This window comes from Anomaloglossus baeobatrachus, chromosome 10 (assembly GCF_048569485.1).
Source record: "Anomaloglossus baeobatrachus isolate aAnoBae1 chromosome 10, aAnoBae1.hap1, whole genome shotgun sequence".
NCBI classification, from domain to species: Eukaryota; Metazoa; Chordata; class Amphibia; order Anura; family Aromobatidae; genus Anomaloglossus; species Anomaloglossus baeobatrachus.
Genome location: NC_134362.1, coordinates 54,019,765 through 54,040,250, shown reverse-complemented (window position 1 = coordinate 54,040,250; position 20,486 = coordinate 54,019,765). Strand labels below are relative to the sequence as shown.

Here is a 20,486-nt window from a genome sequence, read left to right as displayed (position 1 = left end):
TGCACACCTCCCCCCACTGCACAATACCACACACACACTGGGAACCACAAACACTGCCCTACACAGACACCCAACACACAAACAGCGCGGCACACACAAATATACGCACATGCCGCACAACACACACATTGCACAAAACATACCTCCCACCAAAACACACACACACACCCCACACCCACACAAACCGCGCAACACAAACACACAGCGCTCCACAAACAACGCAACACACACAACGCAACACACAAACAACACCGCTCTCACCCCCCGCCACACCCAGACAACATGACAGCGCCCTACACAAACACTTGGTAACTACACACAACAACATCTATATATATAACAAAAATCATATATTAAGTACACAATACGTAAATTCTAGAATACCCGATGCGTAGAATCGGGCCACCTTCTAGTAGAAAATAAGTGTGTCACTGTCTCTGCATTCAAACAGGGAAAAAACTACCCCGATCTGCTGATTGGTGCCAGTCCCAGCAGCCACAACCCCACCAATCAGTAAGATATGACCTATCCTGAGGGTGAGTGCTCACTGGTTTAATTAAACGAGTCACCTTGAAGAACCGCAGACAGAAGAAGTGGCCGAGGCCGTATCACGCACTTTTTGTAATATCCATTTTTTTTATTTACTTGAAATCAGAATAAATACACGACTTTTGCCCTTAAAACTCTGTTTGTAAACAATAGAAAACCTTACCATGTTCTTTGGCCTGTCTTTTTGTTTGGTTTGGCGCAGCAGGGATATCCCGTATGAAAATGGAATATTATCCCTGGAACGGTAAGACTGGCCTTCCCTAAATCCCCCTCCTTCCCTTAGTTCAAAGTAACATGTACAAGACGTGTTAAAGCCCAAGACAGCCAGACTTCATCTCGGAAAAGTTCCAATGGATCAGTCACCGAATCCCCGTTGCAGGGTTTTACTCCATTGTTTTTTTCCTACTCTCTCCCTATTTTCATCATAGGGATAGCGTGATCTTTGTAGTCCCTCTTAGCCACACATGCAGGGGACTCCATGTCATCTAAGGTCCTTTTTAGCAGAACTTGTGTCTGATGGTAATCTGTGTCCTGAGGGGGTAAAAAAACAATAATTAGGATAAATAGTATAAAAGGAAATATCTGTTCTATCATATACCTGCTAGCGCTACAATATTCTGTGAAGAAGTTTACAGTAACTTAAAGACGACCAACCACCAAGATTTTTGTATATAAGCTAAAGCCAGTGCTATACTGGTGCTATCATGCTGATTCTATACATACCTTTAGTTGTGAGATCGGATGTATAGTTTCTGAGATACAGGCAAGTAAAGTTTGTGAAATGCACTGTTATTTGATTGATAGGTGCAACGGAATATCTAATAGGTGGGTCGGGTTTTGCTAGTTATCCCCGCCCCTGTCTGCTGCCTGTTTTTCCTCCCCTGTCCTTCCTCCCTCATTCCACCCCCTGTAATAACAGTATTGCAGACAGGAGTGGGAATAACTAGCAAAATCCGACCCACCTATCAGATATTCTGTAGCACCTATCAATCAAATAACAATGAAAAACTTTACTTGCCAATATTTCAGAAACTATAAATCCGATCTCACAACTTATGGTATGGATAGAATCAGCATGATAGCGCCAGTATAGCACTGGCATTAGTTTATATAGGAAAATCCTAGTGGTTGGTCCTCTTTAAAGGGGGTCATCTTCCTACAATAACACTCTGTCTTATACACTGCCTTAAAATAGGAGTTTTTTGTGGAGGCGCTATAGTGGAATAATAGGGATAGTGGTGAAGTTGACGTGATATCACCGGATCTCAGATATAATGGAGCCTGGGAGTCACGTGATGGGGATGAGCGGACCACAACAAACTTGCGTCCAGCACCAAGAGAGTCCATTCATGGGGTTGAGCTACTGGTAAACTGCCAAAAACATGGAGGCTTCAACATATAGATAAACTACCTTTATTAATGGTCTTCAGAATCACATACCCTTGTTCGGTTCCCGACCGGAGCCTTTATCACCTGATGACACCAGTCTGGAGCCGAAAACCGGTTTGTTTGTGATTTTGAAAACCATTAAAGGGGTGGTTAACTACTACTATTACTATTACTAGTCTCCACATTGATATAATGTTCAGAAACAAGGCTTCTCTCAAATACCTTATGTTGTCTCTGAGTGGCTCTTCCCCATCGCCTGACCCCCGGGCTCCGTGACCTCTGAGATCCGGTGATGTCATGTCAGCTTCCAGTTGTTTACCTGGCATCACCGAGGCCGGCCCCAGTCTTCGTGAGTGACTGGGCTGTGGGCGGAGTTTCAATGCTCATCACAGCCCAGCAACGCTCCTGATTGCGGCGCTCTGCAGCGAAGGAGAGAGCACTCAAGATGCTGGGCTGTGACGAGCGGTGAAACTCCGCCCACAGCCCAGTCACTCTGGATGACTGGTGCCGCCTTGGTGATGTTGGGTCAACTGAAAGTTGACATGACATCACCGGATTTCAGAAGTCATGGAGCCCGGGGGTCACGTGATGGGGATGAGCGGACCACAATAGCGCTGCTCAGTCAACACAAGGTATTTGAGAGAAGTCTTGTTTCTGAATGTTATATCGATGTGGCCAGTTAAGCTAAGTAGTGAACCACCCCTTTAATAAAGGTATTTTTGAAAAATTATTCATGCCCCATGAACTTTTAAACTTTTTTACATGTTGCACGCACAAACTTTAGATGTATGTTATTGGCATTTTATGTGCTATATCAACACTAAGTAGCACGTATTTGTGAAGTGTAAAGGAAATGATACATGGTTTTATAAATAATATAAAAATATAAATTTGCTCTGTACATATTGGCTGAAGCTGCACTGTGCAGACTTCCTTCTTCCTTCTGCAATTGGATCAAAAAGCAAAGATTACCAGGAAGAGAAAAGAAAGCGCTCCGCATAGCCAGCTGCTCCACGGGAAGCAGGCACCACACACTGGTGGTATGATATCAGCCAGGTATGTTTGACTGAAATGCGTTTCAGAGAAAAACATACTATGAATCTGCTGGGGACGGAGCAGCATGGGAGACAAGTTCAACAGGGGGTCCCCGGCGGATTCTCTGTGCTCGTTCCCCTGGAATGATAATTTTTTTGCCTAAATGCGCCTTCATGGAGAGACCTAACAATCCAGGTAGCAGCTTTTAAAATGTTTTTTTTTTCTGAAACACCGCAGCATTTTGAAGTCAAACACACCTGTCTGAGATCATACATCCACTATCCGATACATGCTGACCGTGGATCGGGCAGCACATATCTGCTCTCAGGTTCCCTTGAAACAGAAGCTATCATAAAAAATGACTGTTTAAATCAGGTTTTTGTGTTATATTATTTATATATTTTTTTTCAAAATTGGCAATTTTTTTTTTTAAAAAGCAAAACACCCAAAGTTAGAAATCTTGCAATCTGCACACTGGCCACTGGGGCTTTTTTTAAACTTATACTTTCTGTTCTTTAAAGGGAATCCGTCACCAGGTTTTTTCTCCCCCATCTGAAAGCAGCATAACGTAGAGACAGAGACCCTGATGCCAGTGATGTGTCACTTACTGAGCTGTTTGCTGTCATTTTGATAAAATCAATGTTTTCTCTGCTGCAGATCTAGCAGTTATACAGAGCTCTTGAATATGCTGGACTACCTGCAGCATGCCAAGTAGTCCTGCAATGATAATCTACTGCTGATTAAACAGTGAATTTATTAAAACTACACTAAGCAGCTCAGTAAGTGACACATTGCTGGAAACAGGATCTATGTCCCTACGTTATGCTGCTCTCAGATTAGGTGGCAAAAACCTGGTGATAGATTCCTTTTAATGAAAGTTTCCAGCAGGCTCCTTATCAGCAAAGGCAGGATAACAATTATATGTAAAACATTTATACAAATTGTTGGTCTGGGCCTTGATTTTTTTCTTAAACAGTAAATATCATAACTCAAGTTTCTCTTGCAAAATTTCCAAATTAAAAAGCAAAAAGCTCATACTAAAGAATCCACCAATCACAACAGACGATATGACAGCTGACCCTGCTCCCGCTCCCTTTACAATGAGCTTTGCACATGCTCATTAGACACTTCAATGCAAAAGAAAGGCTCAGGGTCTGTCCAAGATCCACCAATCACAACAGACGATATCACAGCTGATTGTGCTCCTTTTCCCTTCACAATGAGCTTTGCACACGCTCATTAGACACTTCAATGCAAAAGAAATGGCAGGGTCTGACCAGGATCCACCAATCACAACAGACGATATCACAACTGATTCTGCTCCTCTTCCCTTCACAATGAGCTTTGCACACGCTCATTAGACACTTCAATGCAAAAAGAAAGGGTCAGAATCTGACCAGGATCCAGCAATCACAACAGACGATATCACAGCTGACCCTGCTCCCGCTCCCTTCACAATGAGCTTTGCACACGCTCATTAGACACTTCAATGCAAAAAGAAAGGGTCAGAATCTGACCAGGATCCAGCAATCACAACAGACGATATCACAGCTGACCCTGCTCTCCCTCCCTTCACAATGAGCTTAGCCCACGCTCATTAGACACTTCAATGCAAAAGAAATGGCAGGGTCTGACCAGGATCCACCAATCACAACAGACGATATCACAACTGATTCTGCTCCTCTTCCCTTCACAATGAGCTTTGCACACGCTCATTAGACACTTCAATGCAAAAAGAAAGGGTCAGAATCTGACCAGGATCCAGCAATCACAACAGACGATATCACAGCTGACCCTGATCCCGCTCCCTTCACAATGAGCTTTGCACACGCTCATTAGACACTTCAATGCAAAAAGAAAGGGTCAGAATCTGACCAGGATCCACCAATCACAACAGACGATATCACAGCTGACCCTGCTCCCCCTCCCTTCACAATGAGCTTTGCACACGCTCCGTAGACACTTCAATGCAAATGAAAGGGTCAGGGTCTGTTCACTGTGACTATATACATACGGTTTTTCCTGAAACAATCCACATTTAAAGTAGCTAGTGGAAAAATTGCAAGATTTCCTTTTTATTTTTTTAATATAGATTGTGATAGGTAAAATAAAAACATTACCAAAAAATATTTTTTCTAAAAAACATGTAATGCAAAACCTGATTTAAATAATAGTTCCAATAGGTCATTTTTCTTCAGTATGTGAAAAGCTGAAAAATAAATGACAATTAATTGACAATTTGTATCACCATCTGAGCTTGTTGTAGGAATATAAACATTTATACACAGCTTTTATCATTTCATCTTGTCACCCACCCATTCACTGTGATGGAGTTCTGAAGAAAGCTGCTGTGTGCCTATGTGTCCTCCATTTCCGCTTGTCCCACCGACAGAGTAGAAGCATTTTGAAAGTGCGCCTGAATGAGCGGTTGCAGAGGGCGTAACACATGGGGTTGACAGTACTGTTGACGTAGCATAACCAGTAACCCAGCTCCCACAACGTCGTTGGAATACAGTCCTTACAGAATGTGGACACTAGCACCATGATATTGTAAGGAGTCCAAGTCAAGATAAAAGCAAGCAATATGGCACTTAATGTCCTTGCGGCTTTTTTTTCCTTAATGAGTGAATTGCTTTTCCTCTTTCCATGCCGGGCTTTTTCCACTTTAGCTTTAATAACTGTTGACGGCAGAGCTGTAGTCTGGGACCGGGATGATTTTCTAATTACTTCCCGCTTTCCTCCATTGGCTTCATTCTCTAAATCCGCCCTATCAAGGGTGTCATTTGACCCGCGAGAACCTGTGGGCGTTGCGACAACCGTGCTGACCATCGGTAGTCGTATGACAGCTGAGCAGATGCTCTTCATCTCGTAGGGCTGTTCTTCTCCATCGGAAGAAGAGGAGAGCGAGTCCGCCGAGGCGGCGTCTTCCATAGTGTTCCAGCTGCCGTTACTTCGATGTTGAGGATAGCTTCTCAGTGATGGACTGGCAGCAAGTTTGCCCGGAAAACAGCAAGCTCTCTTGATTCTTGGCACTGTTATTTGGGATCTGGACAATCTTTCCGACTCTCCCATCCCACTGCTGCTACCACTTCTTACACTCCCCAACGGACGGACAATGTTTTCTGTCTCCGATCCTTGCAATCCAGCCAGTTCTCTGCTTCTGTTCTCTGTTTCTCTGTAAATCCTCCAGTACAGGATAATCATAATAGTTACTGGCAAGTAAAAGGCAGCAATGGCGGTGCCAAATGTGATAATAGGCTGTGACAAGAACTGGATGTAGCATTCGTCAGGTTCTACTGTTCTTTCACCAACGATGTACTGCCAACACAATATAGCAGGTGCCCATAAAATAAACGATATAATCCATGCCAACCCAATCATAATGGCGGCTCTTTTTGGTGTTCTCTTAGCCCTGTATGTCAACGGTCGAGTGATGGAAAAATAGCGGTCAAAGCTTATAATCAACAGGTTCATGACGGAAGCGTTACTGGTGACATAATCTAGGGCCAACCACAGGTCACAGGAGATACTTCCAAGTGCCCAACGACCCATTATAATGTAGGTTGTGTACAAGTTCATGGACACCGCGCCAATGACGACGTCGGCACACGCTAAACTGAGAAGGAAGTAGTTGTTGACCGTCTTTAGGTCGCTGTTGACTTTGAAGGCCAAGAGAACCAGGATATTTCCAACGACGGTAATAAGAGAAAGGATTCCTGTGGTCAGGACAATAAGCACCACCTCCCAGATAGCATGGCCTCCAAAGGGGTCGCGGTATGGATACTCTGTAGCATTGGGGGCCAACGGGTCGATAGTAGAATTGTTCATGGTTGGAAGCCAGTTGGTCATCGATTCTTTCCCAACATTCTGATGCAGGGCTAGCATGACATTTTTGATTGAAGCAGGGGTACGGACCCCCTGTAACCAAAGTTCCTTAACCCTTTTATCCACTGTGACCTGCAAGTAGAAGAAATAGAATAATTAAAGGCAATAATGGCCAATATAAAAGCTTACATAAACTTTTTACAGATTACATAAGTAGAAGACTCCAGGTAACATGTGGATGAGTTAGCACACGACAAAAAGCTACCTCCGCTTGTGGCACCAGACACCACCCTGAGGTTTTGTGGTGTCACCTGTATCTTCTCCTGTCATGTCTTCCTTTTTCCGACTCAAATTTATTTTATTATTCTTTAATTCCTAGTTCCTCGCCTGCCTCCAATGCTACGTGTGCCTCTAATCTGTGACTAAACAAAGCCGGATTTATGATTTCTATTGTTGGAGGAAGACGTTCTGCTACCGAAGGAGGGATCCCCCTTCCCTCGTATTACCTAAAGTACGGGAGGGAGAAGTGGTTGGACAGGTTTGGTTTTCACAAGTAAAATGATTAAATGAAGGAGGAAGTGAAAGAATGAAAAAGCGAGAGAGATTACAGTAAGGAAAGCATTTTAGAATAAACCATATGTTACCGGAGCACCGGCTCGCCTCCGGTCGCACCTCCTCTAAGTGCACCTTCATTATTCCTATCTCTACACGTTCCTCCATCTATTCTTCACAGCAAATCACTCTATAAAATCTTTTTAATTAGTTGATTGCTTTACTTACTGTTAATTTGACCTAGTCCTCCTGATATCCTGCACCACTTTTTTGGCTTATGTCTTGTTTACTCTGTAGATAGGTATTTGAGTTTCATTATATTGGCACTATTATTTATGTAACATCATAGCATATGCGGTGTAAGACTCATGTGTATCACTACATCCAATTATAATGGGAGGAATAAAGCAGCGTTGGATCCATCACTTGACAGACACCACTGGCACCTGATGAACACTATGGAAAGTGAGGTGTGAATATAGCTCTACTTACGGAGTTAAAGGGAACTTGACATATATGTGTGTGTATATTTTTTTTATGGGGTTAATCTGCAGGGTAATAATGTTCTAAAGTTGCGCTGAAGCTGTACTGAGAGCCCGGATACCGGGAGGAAATGAGCTTTATTCCTCTCGGAAATCTCCGGCTTTCAGTCAAAGAGGCGTGGTTTCTAAGGCTTCAGTCACCACTCAACCACTCAGTACAAAGGGGGCGGCGACTGTAACCACCCCTGGCACTGACTGATAGCCGGCTCTGTACTGATGCCCAAAAAGTTAAGACCTGATTCACTTATCACCCAAATAGCATATAATGAATAAAGGGAAGTTATTCAACATGCATTGACGTGCAACTGTTTCCTTTTTCAGTAGTTTTCACAGAACATATATTAATATCACATCCATTATTTTTCTCATTGACAACCCCAGATCATGCTCTCCATTAGTGGTGGACACAGACAGAAGAGGGCCTGTGTGCAAGAACAATACATGGGCCCTTTGCAGCCCAAAGCTCATCAAAAAGCACAATTCTGTTCTGCTTTGGAGGTAGAAATGGGCCTCCCGACCTCTTGCGCCCCTGCGTAGCTTCACAGGTTGCACCAATGATATGTCCGCTCTCCACCCAAGTGCATAAAAATGTGACAGTACCATAAAAAAAAAAAGATCCGGTATATCACAGATGGGCCCCCAATAAACATTTCTCCATCCCTCTAGACCAGAAGGCTACAGCTAAGGTCATGGATTGGTGGCCTCCATTTGTCAAAGCTGATGGAGAGCCGTTCTTGCTCTCAACATCTACCTGGGCTGCCACACTAATGGAACTAGGAGCTCAGTTTAAAGCGGCTGTCCCCCGAAGAAGGCGAGTGAAGGGTTTTACATGGGGAAGTGTAACCTGATGGCCACACAGTCTACCCTAGACTATTAAGGAGGGAACTCATAAGGTCTCCACATCCTGAAAAGTCCTAATGACAAACATATGTGCAGGGAAACGCAACGTGAAAAACAGATATAAAATATAAAGTGTAGGTGTTCATAGACTAATACAGTCTGGACCTTCAACCGGGAAATGTTAAAATTCTGCCTACCTAGCCAGAAGGCCTGGATTAAGGGTGTGTGCTTAAAAAGTGTGGAGGAAGAAGCGCTTGTAAATGTGCCGTGAAACTCAGTTGGGGTCCCACGCCCAGTAACTTCAGGCATCACAGGGTCACCACTCCTTGGTCTTTCAAACTTACTTGAGCTAATGGCATCAATTCTGGGGTCGGGGGTCACCTGACGGGATGGCTATGTAAGCCACTTGGTATACATCATGAAGCTTCCACCCACTATGCATTGTATCAATCCATTACGCCCGCACAGACCTAGGTTCAGAAGATACAGGTGGTCTTGAGAAGCCAGGCTCTATATAGAGATTGTACATAGCTAGTGAGATGTCTATCACAGGAGGGAGCGTTGCGGAATGCCGTGCTCCTGACATTATAGTCTAAGCAATGGTTAAATATAATAGCAAATAAACAACAGTTTTTCGTACCTTGACAAGGAAGGCATTCTTGAACTCTATATTTTAACCCTTGCAGTATGCTGTCTTCAGCTTACATAGCAAAAACCTGCTAACATATTCCCTTTAATCAACGGGTTATTATCATTCGAGGACTACTTGGCCTGCTGCCAGGTAGTCCTTTATATTCATTAGCTCTGTATAGCTCCACTCCATCACTGATTAGCAGCTTTCTGTGTATACTGTATATGGACAGAAACCTGCCAGTCAGTGTTGTGGGTGGGGTTATAGAGCTCCACATTCAAATAACTGCTAGATCTATAGCAGAGAAAACTGTGATTATATCAAAATGACAACAAACAGCTCAATAAGTGACACATCACTGGAATCAGGATCTCTGCCTCTTCATTATGATGCTCTCGGGGGCAGCAAAAACATTGTGACAGAATCCCTTTAAGATAACTGTCCTGTAAAAGTGCAACTATTGAACACAAAAACAGTGGAGCACAACTTCTTTGCTCTTGCCCCCGGTCTACATTTATATGGCTGCATGGGGAAAGTCATAAATACAGGATGTGACCAATGCAACCCATAACTGAGCTCAGCAGTCTTGTGCCATCTGCATCAGTCAGTGATTGGCTTCAGCGGTCATGTATTGTAGTTGTGACTCTGCTATAAATTGAAACCAGAACACTCCTTTAAGTCACTTCTACTTTGATTGAGATTAAAGGGGTTCTAAAGATTAGTAAAACGCTGTGCAGAAACTATGATATTGAGCCGTCTATGGGCTATAGTCCCATATTAAAAAGAACCTGTCACCCCCTTCCCCCCCAAAAAAAAAGTGTCCAGTTTTTGCGCCTATTGTATTTCTGCTACTTCCCTGATAATAATGCTTTTTAATTTTTTTTTAGCTGTCATACAGGTGCAGAGATATGGGCCTTTTTATTCTGTCCTGAGTTTTAAGGTTTCTACAAAGGGGGCGTGTCTCACGGGGTTCTCCGGGGCGTGTCTCATAGGGTTCTCTGGGGGTGTGTCTCATAGAGTTCTCTGAAGCCGTCTCACAGGGTTCTCTGGGTGTGTCTCATGGGGTTCTCTGGGGGCGTGTCTCACAGGGTTCTCTGGGGGCGTGTCTCACAAGGTTCTCTGGGGGCGTGTCTCACAGGGTTCTCTGAGGGCGTGTCTCACAGGGTTCTCTGGAGACGTGTCTGACAGGGTGCTCTGGGGGCATGTCTCACAAGGTTCTCTGGGGGCGTGTCTCACAAGGTTCTCTGGGGGCGTGTCTCACAGAGTTCTCTGGGGGTTTTTCTCTTAGGGTTCTCTGGGAGCATGTCTCACAGGACTCTCTTGGGGCATGTCTCACAGGGTTCTCTGGGGGCTTTTCTCTCAGGGTTCTCTGGGGGCATCTCATAGGGTTCTTTGGGGGGTGTCTAACAGAGTTCTCTGGGGGCGTGTCTCACATGATTCTCTGGGTGTGTCTCATGGGGTTCTCTGGGGATGTGTCTCACAGGGTTCTCTGGGGGCATGTCTCACAAGGTTCTCTGGGGGGTGTCTCACAGGGTTCTCTGGGGACGTGTCTGACAGGGTGCTCTGGGGGCATGTCTCACAGGGTTCTCTGGGGGCGTGTCTCACAGAGTTCTCTGGGAGTTTTTCTCTTAGGGTTCTCTGGGAGCATGTCTCACAGGACTCTCTTGGGGTATGTCTCACAGGGTTCTCTGGGGGCTTTTCTCTCAGGGTTCTCTGGGGGCATCTCATAGGGTTCTTTGGGGGGTGTCTCACAGAGTTCTCTGGGGGCGTGTCTCACATGATTCTCTGGGTGTGTCTCATGGGGTTCTCTGGGGATGTGTCTCACTGGGTTCTCTGGGGGCATGTCTCACAAGGTTCTCTGGGGTGTGTCTCACAGGGTTCTCTGGGGGCGTGTCTCACAGGGTTCTCTGGGGGCGTGTCTCACAGGGTTCTCTGGGGGTGTGTCTCAGGGTTCTCTTAGGGCATGTCTCATAGGGTTCTTTGGGGGCATGTCTCACAGGGTTCTCTGGGTGTGTGTCTCATAGGGTTCTCTGGGGGAGTGTCTCATAGGGTTCTCTGGGGCGTGTCTCATTGGGTTGTCCGGGGCGTGTCTCACAGGTTCTCTGAGGGCATGTCTCAGGGTTCTCTGGGGCGTGTCTCATAGGGTTCTCTGGGGCATGTCTCACAGGATTCTCTGGGGGATTGTCTCACAGGGTTCTGTGGGGGCATGTCTCACAGGGTTCTCTGGGGGCGTGTCTCACAGAGTTTTTTGGGGGCGTGTCTCACAAGCTTCTCTGGGGGCATCTCTCAAAGGGCTCTCTGGGGGCGTGTCTTGCAGGGTTCTCTGGGACGTGTCTCACAGGGTTCTCTGAGGGCATGTCTCATAGGGTTCTTTGGGGGAATGTCTCACAGGGTTCTCTGGGTGCGTGTCTCATAGAGTTCTCTGGGGGAGTGTCTCATAGGGTTTTCTGGGGTGTGTCTCAGAGTTCTTTGAGGCCGTCTCACAGGGTTGTCTGGGGACGTGTCTCACAGGGTGCTTTGGGTTGTGTCTCACAGGTTTCTCTGAGGGCATGTCTCATAGGGTTCTTTGGGGGCATGTCTCACAGGGTTCTCTGGGTGCGTGTCTCATAGGGTTCTCTGGGGGAGTGTCTCATAGGGTTCTCTGGGGGCGTGTCTCATAGGGTTCTCTGGGGGTGTGTCTCACAGGGTGCTCTGGGGTGTGTCTCACAGGGTTCTCTGAGGCCGTCTCACAGGGTTCTCTGGGGACGTGTCTCACAGGGTGCTCTGGGGTGTGTCTCACATGGTACTCTGGAGTCGTCTCACAGGGTTCTCTGGGGGAGTGTCTCATAGGGTTCTCTGGGGGCGTGTCTCATAGGGTTCTCTGGGGGTGTGTCTCACAGGGTGCTCTGGGGTGTGTCTCACAGGGTTCTCTGGGGACGTGTCTCACAGGGTGCTCTGGGGTGTGTCTCACATGGTACTCTGGAGTCGTCTCACAGGGTTCTCTGGGGGCATGTCTCACAGGGTTCTCTGGGGGCGTGTCTCACAGAGTTCTCTGGAAGCTTTTCTCTTAGGGTTCTCTGGGGGCATGTCTCACAGAGTTCTCTGGGGGCATGTCTCACATGATTCTGTGGGTGTGTCTCATGGGGTTCTCTGGGGGTGTGTCTTATCAGGTTCTTTGGGGGCGTGTCTCACAGGGTTCTCTGGGGGCGTGCCTCACAGGGTTCTCTGGGGGTGTGTCTCACAGGGTTCTCTGGGGCATGTCTCACAAGGTTCTCTGGGGGCGTGTCTCATAGGTTTCTCTGGGGCGTGTCTCACAGGGTTTTCTGAGGGCATTTCTCATAGGGTTCCCTGGGGCGTGTCTCATTGGGTTGTCTGGGGCGTGTCTCACAGGTTCTCTGAGGGCATGTCTCATAGGGTTCTCTGGGGTGTGTCTCACAGGATTCTCTGGGGGATTGTCTCACAGGGTTCACTGGGGGCATGTCTCACAGGGTTCTCTGGGGGCATCTCTCAAAGGGCTCTCTGGGGGCGTGTCTCACAGGATTCTTTGGGACGTGTCTCACAGGGTTCTCTGAGGGCATGTCTCATAGGGTTCTTTGGGGGCATGTCTCACAGGGTTCTCTGGGGGCGTATCTCACAGGGTTCTCTGGGGCGTGTCTCACAGGGTTCTCTGGGAGCGTGTCTCACAGGGTTCTCTGGGGGCGTGTCTCACAGGGTTCTCTGGGGGTGTGTCTCACAGGGTTCTCTGGGGGTGTGTCTCACAGGGTTCTCTGGGGGCATGTCTCACAGGGTTCTCTGGGGTGTGTCTCACAGGCTATTCTGGGGGCATGTCTCACAGGGTTCTTTGGGGGCGTGTCTCACAGGGTTCTCTGGGGGCTTTTCTCTTAGGGTTCTCTGGGGGCATGTCTCACAGGTCTCTCTTGGGGCATGTCTCACAGGGTTCTCTGGGAGCTTTTCTCTCAGGGTTCTCTGGGGGCATCTCATAGGGTTCTTTGGGGGGTGTCTCACAGCGTTCTCTGGGGGCATGTCTCACAGAGTTCTCTGGCAGTGTGTCTCACAGGGTTCTCTGGGGGCGTGTCTCACAGGTTTCTCTGGGGGTGTGTCTCACAGGGTTCTCTGGGGGTGTGTCTCACAGGGTTCTCTGGGGGCGTGTCTCACAGGGTTCTCTGGGGTGTGTCTCACAGGCTATTCTGGGGGCATGTCTCACAGGGTTCTCTGGGGGCATGTCTCACAGGTCTCTCTTGGGGCATGTCTCACAGGGTTCTCTGGGGACTTTTCTCTCAGGGTTCTCTGGGGGCATCTCATAGGGTTCTTTGGGGGGTGTCTCACAGCATTCTCTGGGGGCATGTCTCACAGAGTTCTCTGGGGGCGTGTCTCACATGATTCTCTGGGTGTGTCTCATGGGGTTCTCTGGGGGTGTGTCTTATCAGGTTCTTTGGGGGCGTGTCTCACAGGGTTCTCTGGGGGCATGCCTCACAGGGTTCTCTGGGGGCATGTCTCACAGGGTTCTCTGGGGCATGTCTCACAAGGTTCTCTGGGGGCGTGTCTCATAGGTTTCTCTGGGGTGTGTCTCACAGGGTTCTCTGAGGGCATTTCTCATAGGGTTCTCTGGGGCGTGTCTCATTGGGTTGTCTGGGGCATGTCTCACAGGTTCTCTGAGGGCATGTCTCACAGGTTCTCTGGGGCGTGTCTCATAGGGTTCTCTGGGGCGTGTCTCACAGGATTCTCTGGGGGATTGTCTCACAGGGTTCTCTGGGGGCATGTCTCACAGGGTTCTCTAGGGGCGTGTCTCACAGAGTTTTTTGGGGGCATGTCTCACAGGCTTCTCTGGGGGCGTCTCTCAAAGGGCTCTCTGGGGGCGTGTCTCGCAGGGTTCTCTGGGACGTGTCTCACAGGGTTCTCTGAGGGCATGTCTCATAGGGTTCTTTGGGGGCATGTTTCATGGGCTTCTCTGGGGGGTGTCTCATAGGGTTCTCTGGGGTGTCTCACAGGGTTCTCTGGGGGCGTGTCTCACAGGGTTCTCTGGGGCGTGTCTCGCAGGGTTCTCTGGGGTGTGTCTCGCAGGGTTCTCTGGGGCATGTCTCACAGGGTTCTCTGAGGGTGTGTCTCACAGGCTAATCTGGGGGCGTGTCTCACAGGCTATTCTGGGGGTGTGTCTCACAGGCTATTCTGGGGGTGTGTCTCATGGGGTTCTCTGGGGGTGAGTCTCACAGGGTTCTCTGGGGCGTGTATCACAAGGTTCTCTGGGGGTGTGTCTCACAGGGTTCTCTGGGGGCATTTCTCACAGGGTTCTCTGGGGTGTGTCTCACAGGTTATTCTGGGGGTGTGTCTCATGGGGGTTCTCTGGGGGCGTGTCTCACAAGGTTCTCTGGGGCATGTCTCACAGGCTATTCTGGGAGTGTGTCTCATGGGGTTCTCTGGGGGTGTGTCTCATGGGGTTCTCTGGGGGCGTGTCTCACAGGCTATTCTGGGAGTGTGTCTCATGGGGTTCTCTGGGGGCGTGTTTCTCAGGGTTCTCTGGGAGAATGTCTCACAGGGTTCTCTGGGGCCGTGTCCCACAGGGTTCTATGGGGACGTGTCTTTAAGCTGCTCTGCATTATTATCATGTAAGCCATGCCCCTTCAGGACAGAACATAAAAAGTTTGAATAAATGGAAAGGTCCATATCTATGCAAGCGAATGGCGGATTTAAAAAAACAAAAATACGGAATACTGAGGGAAGCAGGAACAATAAAATAAGCCCAAAAAACTGGCCACTTTTGGCCTGTGACAGATACCCTTTAAGTGTCCGCACATTTAATCTATCCAAACTGACTTGCTTTCATAAACCCTAATTGAGATGCAATATTCAGATGCAATAGAGCAGCATTAACTAGATGTATTTGACATGTGAAAGAGGAATACAATATCTGGTTACAGGAAAACAAAGATAATTTATCAAATCAGAAAAATGGACACATCAAACGTTTTAGAGAATTCCCTTTTAAAAAAAAAAGACTTACTTCCCATTGCTTTTAGTACACAGTATTTCGCACTTACTGGGTTATGCCAGCAGAAACCACAGAAAGAAGCAAACCTCCCTGCTGGAGGCAATGAATGGCACAGCGTGGCTCCATGCTTGGCTTCTGCAGAATAACAAGACGTTCACTGACTATAGTCTGCTTGAAGTTATGGTGAAAAAAGCTCCCAAGTGAAGTATAATGTTTCCGCTGTTCATGGGGGTAAGTAAGGGCCATGAATGTGTCCCATAGATCTGCGCTGTTTGGTGACACCGGACTCCTTACTCTATATTTTCTGCCTTGGTCTACAATACAGGACTCCTTTAGCACTAGAGGTCCCAGAGAGCGGTCATTTAACATTTCTACCTTTGGAACCCAGAGATGGGTCGAATGACCTGAAGGATTTTAGCTAACATCCTATAATCACCGTCTTTTGTTCTGTAATTAAGGCCATTACTGTCGCACCACAGGAGGTTGTAGTTTTCCATTGAGTTTAGCCATTTAGTTTCTAGTTAGTTCTATTCAGTTTATTGTATGTCATTTGACCCTCTTTCGGGACTTCAGGGGGGAGCTCAAAATTTCTGGGACTTCTAGTGTTAGGTGATCAAGTCTGCAGAATATTTCCCGTGCAGTCATACACATTCTTTATAGGGAAGAGGTGGCGGTAATTATTCATTTCTGTCAGGGCAGGCCATCTGTTCCTGTACACAAGCCTCACTCCCTCCACCAATACCTTCATGAAAAAACTCTCCTCCTCTTCAAGTAACCTGAATTAGTCTCCAAAGGTCTACGGCATGAAAGGGGTTAAGAAGTGCGCGCAGCGATTCTTCACTCCAAGTCCTCCCCTTACAAGTCTGTGGGTAAACAGGTGATCTTGGGGCAAACAGCGATACCAGACAGGTGTACACAGGACCGGCACGCAAACACCCTGTAACTACAACACTCCTCCAGTCTATAAAGCATTGCATCACATAACCCTTATTTAGCCGAATAATTAAGCCACAACATGCCAAAATCCTAACTGCATCACAATCCCACCAAAATTGGTTTGTCCCTTCCTTTTCCATCAAGGCCTCAGTGACCAAAACAAAATTGCTTTTTTTCTAAAAGGTTATAACTTTGTTCAAATCATCTGTATACCAATGAATTTAATACTGCTTTTTATTTTATTGATTTATTTTTTCTTCGGGGGTGGGGGGGGGTTTAGGAGTGAGGCGGGCTTTTTTGGAGATATTTACTATAGCATTTTATTTTTTTTTTATGGAAAAAAGGTCAAAAAAGAGGAAAATATTCAATTTCACATGTAATAGTTTTTAAATAAACTTTTCACTTTTGCATGTCTCCAGAATTAATGATGGGCGAGAAGTACTCAAATTGATGAGTGGACACCATGATGCTCAGGTGCTCGGTACTTGAAATGATGAGTGGATACCATGATGCTCAGGTGCTGGGTACTTGAAATGATGAGTGGATACCATGATGCTCAGGTGCTGGGTACTTGAAATGATGAGTGGATACCATGATGCTCAGGTGCTGGGTACTCGAAATGAAGAGTGGACATGATGATGCTCGGGTGCTTGGTACTCGAAATGGTGAGTGGACACCATGATGCTCAGTGTCGCGGGCGGAGGGGCCGCACTTGCTACGCTCGGGTCCGGGGCTGCTGCTGCTCGGTGGCTCGAGCAGTGGGCCAGACCCGGGGACTTGAGCAGCGCTCCTCCCCCATGAGTGAAAAGGGGGTGGTTTGTTTGGGGAGATAGTTCGTAACGCCACCCACGGGTCGTGGTGATAATGGGCACCACCGTTGCTAGTGACGGGGATCCCGGGAGCGATGGCAGGGAGCAGCTAGGATGTTGGTTCCCCCTCCGTGGGTAGGGGTTGGTGATCCCGGGGTCCAGTGGCGGTACGGGGAGGCAGGAAGGCTGGGGTGCAGGGATGCAGGGACAGCGCGGCGCGGTGCCGGATGGCACTGTTGTACTCACTCAGACACAGATTCACAGAGTCTCTGGTAAACCAAACGGCTGGATGGACGGGTCCCGCAGCCGGCTGCATTGTCTTTGCTCTCCCCGGACAGGTTGATGGTGGCTGTCTTTCCCTGCACCGTTGTAGAATGTATTGACTCCGATGGTTTCCCACTGGTAGTCCGCTCCCCGGCGTGTATGTACCGAAGGAGCCCGTTTTGCCCGCAGGCGCTGGCCCTTGGATCTCTAGCCTATGGCGGTGGCTTTTTATCCTCACTGTGTGGATTGTTGCCTTCTGTCGGGTCTTGGGTGTTAGGGAACCCCTGGGGTTCCGGTCACTCTCGGATTTGACCGTTGTCGGAGGCTCCTAGCCTGGTCGGGGTCTGATGGCCCTGCCTTTGTGCTTGGTAAAAATCTGCTCCCCGGCTCGGTACCGGCGGGCCACCGCCCATCCCCAGTCCTACGGTTACGCTGACTTGCACCACCTCCTGCAGAAGTGCCTGGGCTCCTACCCAGACACCAACAGTTTCTGTCCTCTCACTTTCAACTCCAACTCGAATCTGTTACTTTTCCCACCTCCAGGCCTGTGAACTCCTCGGTGGGTGGGGCCAACCGCCTGGCTCCGCCCCACCTGGTGTGGACATCAGACCCTGGAAGAGGCAACAAGGACTTTGTTTGACTGTTGTTGCCTAACCAGGGGAGGGTGTGTGTGTGATGTTATGTCTGTGACTACCTGGCTAGACCAGGGCGTCACATTCCCCGTCCATCACCGGTTTTATTTCTGAAAAATATAAATTAACATGGAAAACATATAACAATAAGGATGCTTTTAATTCTTCCCTTACGGGAGGCTTTTCTCTTAAACGTTACTAACGGTATAAAACATTTTTATTAATAACGGACGGGTTCATGTCCTTCCGCTTCCCCACCCAAGCAACCTACACCTTGATGCTGCCCCTAAGAAACGGGCAGCACCCTACTTCCCCAGTCCGGAAGCAGGAACTCAGTTCCAGGTCACCCATGCAGGAACGGGTACGGTGTCTCGCACCCGGCTGTCATTTCAGGGGACCCCACGTCCAGGGGGACCCCTGACCCCCGGAGGATGGCCACCGGTCCTGGTGGTGGCCGGACCCCAGCCTGCTCTGCTGCGGGTCCTTCCTCCAATCTGCCTCTCCGGAGGCGACAACGGAACACGGCCCAACAAATTATTTACAAGACCACAAGTTCGTGGTTGGCCTGCAAGTTCTCGGCCCTGTCTCTGTAAGGGGGTTAGTGGGAACACATAAAGTCCCCACGGGGACAACTTTCTTCTTTTATGGACGGTAATCAGGTGAGGTTTTCAGGTAATTGGTGCTCATTCATTCAGTAAAACTTAAAACAAGAACAAGGTGCTGATGGTCCCAACGGGGACAACTGGGTTGCAACGGAGGACCGCTGCCTTACTTGAGGTCACCTTCCTCATACGCCTCCTCCAACTCTACATCCAGACGGTGCGGTGGGGGAGGGGACTGGGACCGCATCTGGACACCACGGCCTTCCCTCTGCTTCACATCTAGGGCAAACCAGCTCCTCTCCCCGCAGTGTCGGGTGTAGATCACTAGGTCGCCTGGTTGCAGGTCACGACCAGGGTGGCCCGTTGGAAGTTGCGAGTTTACATCACGGTGAGCCACAAATATTTCGGCTTCCAGGCCCGGCTCGTAGATGAAGCCATATCCATGTTGAGGGTCAAACCGTCTGCCCTGGCCCTCGTGAATCGGGCCCCGCACCCGGAAAGTGGCTTTGCGGAGATTGTCCTTCTCCCTTATGGTGCGTGCCAGCACTTTGGCCCTCTGCTGCTCCCTGGCGGCAATCTTGCGGCCCAGCTGGTTCGGCTCTCTGTCCCAGTAAGGGGCGTCTGCATGCCCCTGTGCGCGGGTCGGGCCCCGCTGGACCTCCCCCGCACCGGCCACAACCGATATCCTTTTTGGGGGGTCCTGCGGTGACGCGGCCTGGGATGCTGCCTTGCAGTGGCGACCCGGCGCAGCCTCAGCCGAGACGTGGGGTTTAGGGACAACAGGCCTCACCTGCTGGGCCTTCCTGCTCACGGCTTCCACCTCTTCCATAGCCGGACGGACTGCCGGAGCCGGGATTGTCTTGGGTGCGGCTACTTCCTGGGCCGACGGCTTCTTTTCACGGACGGGCACTTCCCGAGGGATCTTCCATGGCAGCGGGATCAGTGCGAGTCGTTCGCCGGCAACGCCTACAGGCTGGTCCTCTAGGGCGGACGGGTTGAACTCCGCTACCGATGTTGGGGGCAGCGGACCTAGTGGCGGGGCAGCAACAACCGATGTGGATGGCGGGGGAGGCAGCAGGGTGAACGGACGCAGACCGGGCCCGTCAGCCGCAGCGACCGGTCCTTCAAGGACACAGGGGCGTGGGTCGCTTACACGCTCCTCCAGCACTGTCTCCACCTCGCGTCTCCGCACGGCCGCTGCTACTTTCTCCATTTCGGCCACCCATCGCTCCTTAAGAACCGGACCTGGGCTTGCAGGCGGCAGCACATCTGCGCGGTCCGGGCCTCCACTCACGCTGCCGAGTCCTGGCGTCCCTGCTCTTTATACCTTTGGTTACATCAGGTACACCTGCACCCGTCCCCCCTTGGTTCTTTCTAGCACTTCCTTCTTCTGGGGGCGGGGCCTCACTTTCGTGCCCTCCCTGCTCGGGGAAGACGCTTGAGCGGGAAATCTTCGCGCCCAAGATGGCGGAACTTCAAATTTTTCGGCCGGACGCCACCGGCGGGGACTGCAAGGTGCACTTCTACCGGTAGGTAGATTGGTTCTAATCCTATTCGTGACGCCAAGTTGTCGTGGGCGGAGGGGCCGTGCTCGCTACACTCGGGTCTGGGGCTGCTGCTGCTCGGTGACTCGAGCGGTGGGCCGGACCCGGGGACTCGAGCAGCGCTCCTCACCCACCAGTGAAAAGGGGGTGGTTTGGGGAGATGTGACACCACCCACGGGTCGTGGTGATAATGGGCACCACCGCTGCTAGTGATGGGGATCCCGGGAGCGATGGCAGGGAGCAGCTAGGATGTTGGTTCCCCCTCCGTGGGTAGGGATTGGTGATCCCGGGGCCCGGTGGTGGTACGGGGAGGCAGGAAGGCTAGGTTGCAGGGGCAGCGCGGCGCGGTGCCGGATGGCACTGTTGTACTC

The 20,486-nt window shown here is 49.2% G+C and overlaps 1 protein-coding gene across 1 annotated transcript in view; it reads right to left on the bottom strand.

Annotated features, from left to right (window-relative positions):
* Positions 1–648: 648 nt before the first annotated feature.
* Positions 649–20,486, bottom strand: part of CHRM1 (cholinergic receptor muscarinic 1) — a 308,333-nt gene continuing 288,495 nt past the window's right edge. The window contains exons 3-4 of the mRNA XM_075326148.1: positions 5,289–6,930; positions 649–1,080 (exon numbers count right to left, since the gene is read on the bottom strand). Of these exons, the coding sequence (XP_075182263.1) occupies positions 5,293–6,858 (1,566 nt within the window). The 5' untranslated portion in view covers positions 6,859–6,930 and the 3' untranslated portion in view covers positions 649–1,080; positions 5,289–5,292. The remainder of the gene's footprint in view (positions 1,081–5,288; positions 6,931–20,486) is intronic.